The 15,286-nt window shown below is 35.8% G+C and overlaps 1 protein-coding gene across 1 annotated transcript in view; it reads right to left on the bottom strand.

The window, feature by feature from the left end:
* The window catches only part of HDX (highly divergent homeobox), a 101,580-nt gene that overhangs the window by 54,134 nt on the left and 32,160 nt on the right, over positions 1-15,286 (bottom strand). Inside the window, exon 4 of the mRNA XM_037126733.2 lies at positions 3,894-3,947. Coding sequence (XP_036982628.2) covers positions 3,894-3,947 — 54 coding nt within the window. The remainder of the gene's footprint in view (positions 1-3,893; positions 3,948-15,286) is intronic.

The following is a 15,286-nucleotide window of genomic DNA, read 5'->3' as shown; positions in this document are numbered from 1 at the left end:
ACTTTTCATCGAACTCTTGTGGGAGACTGGGAGTTTCTCCCACTGGGGCAACCACCTTGGTCCACAGCTACCTCTGAGTCTCAGTTTCCCTTTACGTCAGCCCCACCTGCGCAGCCTGCCACCTCACCACAGCCAGCCCACCACCCCCATGGTCTGCCACCTCATTGTAGTTTCTCTCTGTCTGCGACCTTACTGGTCTGGTTGTTCTATTTGAATGTTTCTTTAATTATGTGTTTGTTGGAGTTCCATGCAGTTTGATTCTCTGACACTTTGGGTTCTTTACTGATTTTAGACTGGTTGTTATCCTCCTTTTGGTTGTGTGAGGAAGTGAAGGGTTTCTACCTACACCCTCATCTTGGCCAGAACTCCTATAAAAGACTTTTCTTGCTAGTAGAGACAGTATAGAGACTCTTCCAGTGGCTTCAAAAAGTGGCTATTTTTTAAAGAGCCTATATGACTATAAATTGTGGGAGGCATCTGGAACTTGTGGGTGGCCCCTAGAAATTAAAGAGGGCCTCTAGATGCTAGAACTGTGGGCATCCTCTTCTAAGAGATGAGTCAGCTAACAGCAAATGAGAAGACAGGGCCTCAGAATTACAGCCACAGGAAATAAATTGTTCCAACAACCTGAGTTAGTTTATAAGCATATTCATCCTCATTCAACATTCCATATGTGAACACGGCCCAGCCAACATCCTGATTGCATCGTTGTGAGACCCTAACCAGGAGATCCAGCTAAACCATGCCTGGATTCCTGACCCAGATAAACTGTGAGATAATAAATGGATGTTATTTTAAGCTGCTAAAATCATGATGATGGGTTAAGCAGCAATCAATAGCTGATACAGATGCCTGATATGCAGTAGTTCAGTTATGAACAAATTCTTTTAGTTTTCTTTCATTTAGCAATATCTTTATTTTTCCTTGATTCTTGAAGGGTAGTTTTGACAAGCAGAATTATTGATTGACACTTGTTTTCTTTAAACGTGAAAAATATTGGCCCTTTTTCCTCCAACATTTCAGATGAAAAAATTCATTACTGATATTTAAATTGGCATTTTCTTATAGATAATACATCATTTTTCTCTGGCTTACTTAAAGATATTTCCTTGTCTTTAGTTTTCAGTAATTTAATTATGATGCATCTGGGTGTAGATTTATTTGTATTTATCTTGCTTAGATTTCACTAAGGTTCCTGAATCTGTAGGTTTATTTTATTTTTCCCCAAACTTGATATGTTTAGCCATTATTTCTTTTTTTATTAAATATTATTTAGTTACTTTTCAAGTACATTTTTTAATCTATTTCTCCCATCCCACCCCACCCCCCCTTCCTCCCATTCCCCCCCCCCCCAGTCCTCATCCCTGTGTCTTTCATACTTGTTCCTCAAAATCCCTCCCCCGTTTTCCCCTTAAATTCCCTTCCCTCTCCCCTCTGGTCGCTGCCCACTTGTTAAATATTTCTTTAAATATTTAAATATTTATTTAGATATTTTTGAGTCCCATTCCCTGCTTTTTCTTTTTATGGGGCTCCAATGATACAAATGCAAATATTGAATGATATCTTATTGTCACACAGGATTCTGAGTTCCTGTTTATTATTTTGCAGTATTTTCTCTATGCTGTCCAATTGGATCAATTCTATCAATCTGTCCTCAAGTTCACTGATTCTTTTTTTTATCACTACTCAAATATTGAACAATACAGAAATTTAAAACAAAAATCAGTTATTGTATATTTCAGCTCTATAATTCTAATTTGGTTCTTTTATAACTTTGATTGCTCTTTTGAGATTTTTGTTTAAAAATAATTTGTAATTGCTTGAAGCATTTTTATAATGGATGCTCTAAAATCCTTGTCAGATAATTCCATTACCTACTTCACCTTAATGTTTATTACTGTTGATTTTCTTTTACTATTCAAGCTGTGCTTTTCCTAGTTCTTGGTGTTACGGGTGACTTTCACTGATATCCTCAGCATTTGAGCCATAACAGAAGATTTTTGTTCTCATTTAAATCTTTTTATTTTGTTAGGCAATCACCCAGTTGTGTTTAGCACTTTCTGTTTTATTTTCTATCACCATTTATCCTCCCTATACCCTTCTCCACTTCCAACCATCGCCCTCATGTCCTGCAATCACCACACTGTTGTCCATGTCCAGGATTACTTTTTTTTTTTGCTTGATTCCTCCTTCCCCCAGTCACCCCCCCACTAGCCGTCATCCTGCTCTCCATCTATGAGTCTGTCCCAATTTTTCTTGTTTGTTCAGCTTGTTCATTAGATTCCACATATGAATAAAATCATATGGTATTTGCCTTTCTCTGACTGGCTTATTTCCCTTAGCATAATGCTCTCTAGGTCCATTCATACTGTCCAAAAGAGTAAGCTTTCCTTCTTTTTTACTGTTAATTAGTGGTTCAAATGATATTTTTATTTTCCGAACATTTGTGGTATTTTAACTTGTTTGGTATATATGGTGGCACTTGGGCTTCCACTGATCAATAGTGCTACAATCTGAAGAGAAAGAGAACCTTTCCCAGCCCAAGGGTTATTGTGGGGAGATACTACCTATTGGTGTCACCCCACAGATCAGTGTCTCTAGGTGGAAAAATAAATTCTCCATCCTTCAGGGATGAATAACATACTTCCTGGGCTGAGCAGTTATGGTGTCCTGATCACTACTGCTAGTACTAACCAAGCCACCTGATTATATAAGTGGGAAAGGAAATTCTCTGACCTACGGAACCAAAGAAGCTTCCCAAGTCAGGCTGCATTTTGTTGGTTGCTGCCTGGTGTCTCCAAGTAAGTGAGGAGAAGTTCAGACCCAGCATGGAAAAAAAAAAGTGCTTCTCCTGGTCACTTATTGTCACTGAGGTTTCCAGCTGATCTCCTTGGGCTGAAGTAACCAAGCTTACTTCGTGTCTGTGGGACTTCCATCTCATTAATGGGAGGAATGAGCCTATACCAGTTGTCTTCTCATGTTAGATTGGGGGTTATGGGTTACCTAACTTGTGTCACGTTCTACTGTTATGTGGGGGAAAAATACCATGTAGTTCCTCCAAGTCTTGGAGTCCCTAACCAGTTGCTTTCTTTCCATCCTTCAGAGTTCTCCTTTGGTGGCCTCCTATATTGCCTTCATAGTATATAGTTTTAGTTTGTGGGGAAAAATAAGGAAAAGTAGTCTACATAACCCTATCTAGTACTACAGTCCTAACTTCTGTTTTATTAACCCCAAACCTATCTAACATACAGTAACTTGAGTTATATTCCCAAAACTGTACTAGTCTCTTTTTATGATTAAAATCTTTTTTCTATCTATGGACCAGTTACATCAAAATCTACTGAGATACTTGTTAAAATGCAGATATATGGGTTTTACACAGACCAACTGAATGGGATTTATTTAGAGAACACAATTTTAATGAAGTTCTATTATATTAACATTATAAATATCACAACAGTTTTAGCATAAAAACAAAATAATATTATTAAAATATTAGTTATTCATCACTGCTAAATACCAAAATGTTCTAATACTAATGTAAATTATTTAACTTTGACTGACATGTTTATATCAATAATGATTTGATTATATGATCAAATTAACTGGGTTAATTAGATGTAGAAAAAGTACATTTTTTTCCATTTCTGAATGCTTTTTAAAACTGCAAATACCTACTCAAAAATTATTCAGAGTGCTGATTACTGCATCTTATTTAAGGTTACTTTTGTTGTATATTTAATTAATATGATCACAGAATATATCCTTTGAGATAATGCAGGCTTATTGAGGTTCGGTTTTGCCAACTTTACAAATATTACAGTTTTCTCAGTGGCATTCCTACTAACAAAGCAGGGAAAACCCATTTGCTGCTTAAATGAAAGATTACTTACTGCTCTTTTTCTAGAACACCCTGTAATCCAAGGCACAGTAAGGTTTCCTGAAATCTGTGGAAACAACAAATGGAATCTCAGTAAGGTATACATTAGCACTACTTGGAATGCTGATCAACACCAAAAAATTCATGTAAGATTTCAAGATAGGTTTTCATTCGAAGCATATTCCCCCCATAGACAATCCAGTTTCCTTGCTGAACACAACAGACTAAAAGGGCCTTCCTTGGTGGGAAATTTCAGAAGTCATGCAAAGTTCCCCTGGAAATTCAAGAAAAATTCTAGGACATTGCTGGGGCCTGGAAGAAGAGTTTAGAAATCTATGGGGAAACAATTATAATAAAATTGCAGTGCTTGGATGGGAGTAAAAAACAGAAAACTGTACTTGAACAACAATTAAATAAGTAAATTTTTAAAAAATAAAATAATAAAATAAAATAAAAATGCAGTGCTTTGTGAAATGAGTCACAATAATTAAATTATTAACTATAGTCATTATGCTGTATATTATTAGCTCTTTAGACTTATTCATCATACATAACTGTAGGCTTCTTTTGAAGTAGAAACTACTAAGGCAAATAGCCAGCAATGGCTTATTATATCAGCATTACCACACAAAGACATAAATGCTACTCCAGTTGGATTCTGGGGAGTGTCTATAGGGACCAAGGTGGTCCTGTGAGTTGTGAGTTAGCCTGTAATTCACCATACTTTTTCCTGGGACACATAAAGATTCAGAGTACTCTAAAATCTTGTCCTCTTCTTCCCTCCCAAACACATACCTCCTGAGAGACTGATAAGGCAAATCAGTCTTGCTAAGTGGTGGTGGTGGGAATGTGGTATTCATTTAAGCATTTATTGTATTTTTTATTTTTTTAATTATTTTATTTCAAATACAGTTGTCTCCATTTACCCCCCGCCACTGCCCCTTCCATCCCCACCTCTCTCCCCTACTTCTACCCCTACTTGGTTTTGTCCATGTGTCCTTTATAGTTGTTCCTGAAAACCCTTCCCCCCATTATCCCCTCCCACTTCCCCTCTGGTTACTGTCAGATTGTTCTTTTAAAATCCTACATTGTTAGACATTTGGATCATTTTCAACTTTATGGAAATTTTGATAATCATATGCTTATCAAATTTGAATATGTCTTTTTAAGAATATCATGGTCAAATGATTTTTGATGTTGATATATGCCACAAAATTGCTTTTCAGAAAAGTTATGAAATTTATAGCACCATCTGTCAGCTTTGGAGAGACTGCCTGATAAGCATTAAGAGCATAATTAAGCTGACAGCATTTTTATTGGCAGCAAATTAAATATTTATTTTTTATTGGTTAACAATGTCTTTTTGTTGTTGTTAATTTTTAAAAATTTATTTAATCATTGTTCAAGTACAGTTTTCTATTTTTTACTCCCATCCCAACCCAACCCCCCAGTACTCCCCATCTCCCTCCCATTTCCACCCCTGTTAGTTGTTGTCCATGTGTCCTTTATCCTAGTTCCTGTAAATCCTTCCGCTTTTTCCCCTGAAATTCCCTCCCCTCTCCCTTCTGGTCACTGTCCCCCTGTTCTACATTTCAGTGTCTTTGTTTTTTTTTTTTTTTTTTTTGCTTGATTGGTTGTTTTGTTGTTTAGGTTCCTGTTAAAGGTGAGATCATATTGTATTTGTCTTTCAACACCTGGCTTATTTCACTCAGCATAATACTTTCCAGTTCCACCCATGCTGTTGCAAAGGGTAGGAGCTCCTTCTTTCTTTCTGCTGCATAGAATTCCATTGTGGTACATATACACAATGGAATTCTATGCAGCAGAAAGAAAGAAGGAGCTTGTGGAGAAGAGGAAACCCTAATCCACTGTTGGTGGGATTGCAGACTGGTACAACCACTGTGGAAAACAGTATGGAATTTTCTAAAAAAACTAAAAATGGACCTGCCTTTTGATCCAGCAATTCCACTGCTGGGATTATATCCTAAGAACCCTAAAACACCAATCCAAAAGAACCTATGCACCTCAATGTTCATAGCAGCACAATTTACAATAACCAAGAGCTGGAAGCAACCTAGGTGCCCATGAGTGAATGAATGGATCAAAAATTATGGTACATATACACAATTAAGCATTTATTGTATTTGATGTATCATATTCTAGCATGGTCTATGAATTACTATTATGCTTATTAACAAGGCATGATGATTAATCAATGTAAATTGTAAAGTAATATAGTCAAAATACTTTGAAAATATTTTAAATATTTTGAAAATATTCAAAATCCAGGTAGATTATTACTGTCCCTGGCCATTATACCTGCAATTTTACTTTGAGTTCACTAAATCAATATGCTAAGGACAGACTACAACTGATATAAACTGCAAATAATATGTTTAAGAAAAAGTTGTAAAAATACATTTACTCAAGTTAAAATCCCACTATGGTAAAATGTTCCCAATGTGATGCTATATCCAATTACCCATCATTGTTTAGTTACTTTAAATCTATTCTTCAGTTCCCTGTGTCTGGTAAAACTCAGAACAGCTAGGCATTGTAAGCTTTGTTGAATCATAGTACTTTATAAATATATTTCCCTCCAATTTGGAAAAAATTTTTGGTGCAATAATGATGACAAAGTGTCTTCCCCACCAGAAACTACAAAATGTAGTATTTCAAATGAGCAAGGTAATATACTTCTTGTTTAAAGGATATTTAAATTCCAAACACATTTTTCAACACTGCGGCTTGGAAAACTGCAAAATTAATCTACAAGGAGCCGAGACTGATTCAAGAAATATATTAGAATTTACACATCCAGATGAGTGCTACATGTTTCCAAGTAGAAAACTTAGGAAGTTGTAAAGTTATTACACTGATATTGCCATTGTTGAAAGCATTTTTGGGGAACTTTTCTTTTGGAGTTGTGAGTTCATGACTCACCCAGAGATTCTGTCTCATTATCTCACATTACTTTTACAATAACTGAAAATATAGCAGCCCAGATTGAACATCCATATTATTCACTAAGTATGACTAAGAATAAATTCCATTTATCAAATATACCCTCAAATGACAAAGATTTGTCATCACCGAAAGCTTTTAAAAGAATCCTACACCCCTTGAACCAATTGTAAAGGACTTCAAAAACTTTCTGACAAATTGAACATTATTGAAATAAGTATAGATAACTTTCCCAGGTAACTTATTTGAATTCTGTTCAAATATTTATCAGGCATCTCTTCTATATGAGGTGCTGTTTTAGGTTCTACAGGAAATAAAAAAATAGGTAAAACATAATTTCCTGGAGGGCAAGAACTATGATCTGAGAGGGACAGATAAGACAGGTACATAAATGACTTTAATACGAAGAAAGCTATGATAAGTGTCATAAGGGCAGTGCAATAAATGAAGTGCTATAGGAGTTCAAGATATGGCAAAATTACATCAAATTTGAGGACTGATATCTCAGCCAAACCTTAAAAGATGAGCAGAATTTTGATAGACAGAAATAAAAAAGAGCATTTGGGGAAAAAGAGTGGCATGAGCACAGTGGAGTAAATGGGTAGGGTATCATTGGTAGTTGTCAATTCAACTAGAACTAGAAAGGGAATTGATGTCACTTTGTGGAGGTCATGAATGACAAGGTATGTTTATATCTAATTCCGTACAAAATGGGGAACTGTCACAGGTTTTTAAGCAAATGGATTGTATAGTCACAATTGTGTTTTTATCCATTTGTATGATTAATTTGACTAAAGATTTATAGTGAATTGAATAAGTATAAACACTTTAATAATAGTTTTGTCCAGAGGTAGGTAATCCAGACTTGGAACTACATTAGGGGAGGTAGGAATTGAGAAGAGAAATATAAAACATACTTATTTCTGAGGAAAAGTCTTGTGCATGAGATAGAGGAGAACTAGACAGTGTGGAGATTATTGGAGTGCCTCTACCAAAATGGTTGTCAGGCTCAAACTAATGGAGATGTGGAGAATCACAACTTTGAATGTAAATGCAAGGAAGTGCTGCCCTGGCCAAGTGTCTCAGTTGGTTGGAGCATTATCCAGTACACCAAAGGGTTGTGCGTTTGATGCCCAGTTGGGGCACATGTCTGACTTGTGGGTTTCATCCTCGGTAGGGACAGGTATGGGAGGCAACCAATCCACCCATGTTTCTCTCTCTCTCTGTCTCTCTCTCCCCATCTTCTTTCTTTAAAATCAATAAATATATCCTCAGGTGAGGAAAATAATAAATACCAGGAAGTGACTAATGTTGAAGATCTGCTACTCTTGACTAAGAACAGATACATTAGTTGCATGTAAACTAGAGTCACATCATGTGGATAGTTCAGGTTTGTGAATCCAACTATTATATGCTTATCTTTCTCATGAAAAAGCATAAATTGTACTTAAAATAGATACCATATGTCAGAATATCAATTATATATTATATACATCACTTTAATGATTTCAGAAATTTTAAATACATTTTTACTATATTTCATTTTATATTATTTAGACCCTAAATATAATTCTGCTGTAATATTTATGTTAGGCTGTGAGCTTATTAATAGTAAGCTATTGTGCTTAAAACAATTAGTATAACTACTTTTATATAGACACATGGAATATAGACAAGAATGCACTTATTTGATTTCAAAAATCTTTCTGTTACAAAGAAAATTCTACACATATGTTAGATATTTTATTTAAAAATTTTCAGACCAGTTTATGGGTTTAGTAAAGTATGTGAAATATATTTTATGTGAGTCAGAAAAATACAGTATATTATTAATTAGCATGTCATTAACTAAAATTTGATTAACTGAAACAGACAATAACTATGTCCTTCAGCAAAGTTCAGCAGTAAGAGACTTGTAAATCAGTGTTCTAGCTTTCCATCAGCTATTTTGGTATCAGTTGAGTATTCAAACCTATCAATCATTCTGTTTTAGTAAGCAGTGTTTCCTAGATGTTTTTCAATTAATGAGGTATAGCCTAAAGAGGACCCTGCTTGGCATGTGGTAGACAATCAATAAATATAGGCTGATTGTTTGATTGAATTCACTTGGGCCTTCATTATGTACCAGCTTTACTTGCTGAAATTTAACAAAAGGCCAAGAGTGCAAATATACAAGAGATGACTACATGGAGTATGCAGTAGGAGGAGGGGAATAAGTTGCTTCAGGATGAAAACAATGTGTTCAGGAGCAAAGCAGAAGAGATGTAGTGGCTTATTTAAAAATACTCCCTTCTTCTCTATCAAATCTGGAAAGGCTTTCAGAAGTTACATAAACCTTACAAGTTGAAAATTCAATAACACAACTTTTGGCCAAGCATCTAACATTTTTTAAGCACATGAATTTTCTTGTGTTAAGTAATATGAAACCAGTGTTTAGAAAATTTTAGTAGCCTTAAAAGTTTTTGTAGTTTATAACAAAATGCTAATTGAGAATTTTTCCTACATGATTTTAGTAATTAAAATTTTACAAACCACAAGAGATTTAAGATCAGAAAAACTGGAATTCCAAGATGTTTCAAATTATAAAAAGTACTCAACATAACAAACCTGATTTTACCATATTGATATTAAAAATTCTAGCTGTTAAAAACATGGAAACACATAAGTAAAATAATATAAGCTAATATATGATATGATTACGTTCTGGCCCAAAGGCCCTAGGTATACAAATACAAATCTGGATTTCCTGAAATTATAGTTTCTAACATGAAATATTACCTTAATTCTACCCATGTAAAAAAGACAGACATTTGAAGACATATACAAATTATTTACTAACTTTAGAAAATAAATCATCAACAGTTAGCTTTAAGTTCTAAGTAGACAACTGAAGTGAAATGTTTTATTACATGTGTATTCAGAGATCAGCTCCCTAAATAGCAAAAGATTTATTGCTCTTGTCAAGCTATGATCCTTGCTGAGCTGGACTTGTGCTCTTAATATGAATTATGGTTCCATGTCTTTATTTTGCACATGGATCCTTGTTTAACCAAAACACAGGCAGCCATTTAAAAAAAATCAAACAGAAAAGAAGGTATTAATAGAGGAAATGCACAAAAACAGAAGGCATAGAAAAAGTAACAACATAATGGCAATAGTAAATACTTCACTATCAGTAATTATTTTAATGTATATTAGCCCCTTATTAGATATACAGTTTATAACACAACATTTTTTATGCCTTTCCATGAGTTGCTTTTTATTCCACTGATACTATCTTTCAATGTACAAAAGTTTTTAATTTTGATGTATTTTATATACTTTTCCTTCATGCTATGCTTTTGGTATCATATTTTAGAAATCATTAACAAATCCAATTTCATGAAACTATTTTTCTGTCTTTTAAAAATAACTTTATAGTTTTAACCTTTATGTTTAGGCTTTTGTTCCATTTGGGCTAATTTTACATATGGTATAAGGTAAAAGTCTTTTTTTGTTATTGATGGTGACCAAAAAAGCAGGAGCAGCTATACTTACATTAGAGAAAATAGATTTTAACCTAAAAATAGTAAGAAAAAAACATGTAGTGGTAGGGGGTCAATTTACCAAGAAGATATAACAATCATAAATTCACAAAAATTATTACTATTATACTATTCACAAAAATTAACTCAAAATAGAGTATAGACTTAAATATAAAGCCAAAAAACCAGAAAACTTCTTAAAGAAATCATAGGAAAAATCTCCTTGACATGGGTTTTGGCAAAGATTTTTTTTTTATATGTGACACCTATAGTACAAGCAAAAAAGCAAAAAATAAATGAATAAATAAATAAACATATGGGATTATATCAAATTAAAAAATTCTGCACAGCAAAAGAACAATCAACAAAATATAAAGACAATGCAAGTAATGAGAAAATATTTGCAAGTCATGTCTCTGATAAGGGCTTAATATCCAAAATATGTAAAGGACTCATTGAACTCAATATCTAATAAGTCAATTAATAATTGGACAAAGAAACTCAGTAGACATTTTATCAAAGATGATGTAGGAATAGCTAACACCTACATGAAAAAGTGCTGAACATCACAAATCAAAAGGAAAATACAAGGCAAAACCACATGATATATCACCTTAGGCCTGCTATGATAGCTCTTATAAAAAAAATAGAGACAAAAACTGCTGGGAAGAATGTGGATAAAAGCAGTCCTTGTGCATTGCTGAAGGGATTGTAAAGTGGTACAGCCACTATGAATAAGTTTCTCAAAATATTAAAAATAGAACTATCACGTGATCCAGCAATTCCACTTTTAGAAATGTGTCCAAAGTCAATGAAAGCACTCTATCAAAGAGGTATTTCTGCTCCCATGATCATTGCAGCATTAATTACAATAGCTAATATATGGAAATAGCTTGTGTCAATTGACAGTTAAATGAATACAGGCTATTCCATACATTGCCTATTGTAAATAAGGCTACTATGATTATATATGTATAGGAAAAACCTTCATATGTATATATAGCTAGGGAAAATATTCAGCTGTAAAAACAAGGAAATCATGCCATAGGCGACAAGATGGATGGGTCATGGGGCCATTATGCTAATTAAAACATATACAGAGAAAGGTAAATACTGTATGAACTCACATATACATGGAATGTAGAAAAAAATCTCATAAAAAAGAGATCAGATTTGTGGTTACCAGACGATGAGGGGGATTGGATGAAGGTGTATAAAAGGTACAAACTTTCAATTATAAGATAAATAAGTACTAGGAATGTAATATACAATATGGTAATTATAGTTAACACTGCTGTACAATATATTTCAAAGTTGTTAAGAGAGTAGCCCCCAAGAGTTTTCATCACAAAGAGAAAACACTGTTTTCCTTTCCTTTTCTTTGTCTTTTTGTTTTGTCTATATGATGATGGATGTTAACTAAACATACTGTGGTGATTCTACAATATAAGTAAATGAGATTATTCATGCTGTACAACTTAAAGTTATATAGTACTATATGTCAGTTTTATATTAATGAAGTTGAAAAATATATAAAAATGATTGCTGAAAAAATAGACAAAAATATATAATACTTCACATTAATAGAATAAAAATGCACATGAATTTCTCACTAGATATATAAATAGCAATTTGACAAAAATAAATAACTTTTCATGATTAAATCACTAAACAAGTTCAGAATAAAAGAGAACCTTCTTATCCTGACAAAAAGCATATGTAAAAACTAACAGGTAACATCATATTTAATTCTGAGTGACTGAATGTTTTCTTATCTGCACTTGTATATAGAATCCACTAGTTACTACTGTAAGTAATGTACTTGTTTTGAGGATACAAGTTTGATATACAAAAATCAGTGAACAATCCAACAGTTAAATTAAGACAAATTTCATCTAAAATAACATCCAAAATAGTTATGTACTTTGGAATAAATTTTAAAAAATGAATGCAAGAATTACCTACATAAAACTAAAACATTATTAAAAAGTTAAAGAAGATGTAATAAATGGAAAGGCATACGTGGATCAGAAGATATAATATTATTACTATGTTAATATTGACAAATATCTATAATGAAACACAGCCTTTATCAATAGTCCAGGTGGTTCTTTGTAGAAATTGACAAGGTGATCGAACATTAATATGCAAATGCATGGTACCCAAAATAGACAAAATGAATTTGAAAAGGAATTCAGCTAGAAGACTCACTTCTCAATTTCGAAACTTACAACAAAGTTATAGTAATTGAAGAAATGTGGTATTAGCATAAGATAGACATATATAAATATATGTAAATGCGATATATATATGTGTGTGTATATGTGTGTGTGTGTATCTAAACGGAATTGAGTGTCCAGAAATAAACTGTTACATATGATCAAAAGAACATTCAATGGGAATATATACTATTTCATCAAATAGTATTGTGACAAATGAATATACATGTGCAAAAGAGTCAAAGTGAATGTCTACCTCACACCATACATCAAAGATATCTTTTTTAAACTTTTTTATTGATTATGCCATTACATTTGTTCTATTCCCCCCCTCCATTCCCCTCCACTCTGCATACCCCTCCCCCACCATTTCCCCCTTTAGTTCATGAACACGTGTCTCAAATTCTTTAGATTTGGTATTTCCCCTACTATTCTTACCCTCACCCCTATCTATTTTCTATCTACTGTCTATGCTACTTATTTTTTGTACCTTCTCCCCCCTTCTCCTCCCACTCCCCTGTTGCTAACCCTCCATGTGATCTTCATTTCTATGGTTCTGCTCCTGATCTAGCTGTCCTCTTAGTTTGCTTTTGTTTTAGGTGTGGTTGTTAATAACTGAGTTTGCTGTCCTTTCACTGTTCATGTTTTTTTAACTTCTTTTTCTTAGATAAGTCCCTTTAACATTTCATATAATAAGGGCTTGGTGATGATGAACTCCTTCAACTTGACCTTATCTGAGAAACACTTTATCTGCCCTTCTATTCTAAATGAAAGCTTTGCTGGATAGATCAATCTTGGATGTAGGTCCTTGCCTTTCATGACTTGGAATACTTCTTTCCAGCCCCTTCTTGCCTATAAGGTCTCTTTTGAGAAATCCACTGACAGTCTGATGGGAACTCCTTTGTAAGTGACTGTCCCTTTATCTCTTGCTGCTTCTAGAATTCTCTCCTTCATTTAAATCTTGGCTAAAATAATTATGATGTGCCTTGGTGTGTTCCTCCTTGGGTCCAACTTCTTGGGACTCTCTGAGCTTCCTGGATTTCCTGGAAGTCTATTGCCTTTGCCAGATTGGGGAAGTTCTCCTTTATTATTTGTTCAAATAAGTTTTCCACTTCTTGCTCTTCCTCTTCTTTGGGTACCCCCTTAATTCGAATGTTGGAATGTTTAAAGGTGTCCTGGAAGTTCCTAAGCCTCTCCTCATTTTTTTTTGAATTCTTGTTTCTTCATTCTTTCCTGTTTGGTTGTTTCTTTCTTCCTTCTAGTCCACTCCATTGATTTGAGTCCCAATTTCCCTTCCATCCTTATTGGTTCCCTGTATATTTTCCTTTATTTCACTTAGTGTAGCCTTCATTTTTTCATCTAATTTGTGAATAAAATCAACCAGTTCTGTGAGCATCCTGATCACCTGTGTTTTGAACTGTGCATCTGATAGGTTGGCTATCTCTTGGTTGCTTAGCAATATTGGCTCTGGGGCTTTGAGCTGTTCTTCTGCTTGAGCAATAATGTTTTGGTCTGGTTGCGTCTGTTACATATGAGGGGAGGAGGCTTAGGTGTTCACCAGGGCAGGGCAAGCCAGTTGCTGGGTTGCAACTGGGGGTGGGCATCAGAGAAGGTTCAATGGCATTTGTTCTGCTCTCTCTCGGATTTCGGTCCCCTCTGCTGCTTCCCATGAGCAAATTGGGCCCTTCTGGTGCTGGTTCTTGGGTAGGTGGGCTTGTGTACCCTCCAAGACCCTGTGGTTCTCTCCAACAAACTCTCCTGGGAGGCTGGGAGCATATCCCTGCACCTCAACCCTGGAAAGTTTTCCAATCGGTGCTTTTAGACGTTATTTCCAGGTGCTGGGGCCCTGGGTTGCATAGTATATCTTACTACCCCTTTTTTTTTTTGCCTGGTTTTTCTACGTGAGAATGTGTGTCTGTGGTCAGCCAGCCACCTCTGGCGCCTTATTGGGTTTGTTCATTTTTTCCTATGCCCGCCCATGTCCACTAACCACCGCCTTTTCCTGCCAGGACCCCTCTCCCGCCACTGACTCTGCCCCTCTTACCAGTCCGGATGAATGGTTCCTTGTTGTCAGACTTACGTACACTTCAATTTGATGTCTGTTCTGGTTGTGATTTTGTTCCTAAATCTTTGTTGTCCTTAAATTTGGTTGTGCGAGGAGGTACAGTATTTCCATCTACACCTCCATCTTTGCCAGAAGTCTCCGGCGAAATTCTTTTCTTAAACAGGTAGACCCTTAGCTAAAGCTGCTTGTCAGGGAGCCTGCTGACCTCCGGGCTGGCGCCCAGAGGCTGAGGACCTGCAGGGTGCACGCAGCCAGGTGCCCCGGTGCCCCTCCAGAAGGCTGCAGTTCTCTCCACTCAGCTGCACCACTTGGAGCTCCAGCTCCTGGATGTGCTGCCCGGGGGGCCCCAGCAGCTCTTGCTGTACCACAAGGATCCAACAGTCTGGTTCAGCTCCCGCAACAGGTACTTGACCACTTTGCCTGGGGGTTTCGGTGGCGCTGGCCATAGTCCCAGCCTGGTGGCCGGCAGTGCCTCAGGCGAGCGGGAGGCGGGGCGGCTTCAGAGGCAGCAGCGGGGGGAGGCCCTGGCTGTGCCATGGGTATGGTCCCTCTGCGCAGCATGGAGCTCAGCACCGGGCTGGCACGGCTCTGCCTCGGCTCCCCTCCCACCACCACCACCGGTGCCCACCCCCGG

The sequence above is a fragment of the Artibeus jamaicensis genome, unplaced genomic scaffold, assembly GCF_021234435.1.
Source record: "Artibeus jamaicensis isolate MK-2021 breed Jamaican fruit bat unplaced genomic scaffold, CSHL_Jam_final contig_241, whole genome shotgun sequence".
Lineage (NCBI taxonomy): Eukaryota > Metazoa > Chordata > Mammalia > Chiroptera > Phyllostomidae > Artibeus > Artibeus jamaicensis.
The sequence above is the reverse complement of the archived record's forward strand: the minus strand, read 5'-3'. Positions and strand labels throughout refer to the sequence as shown.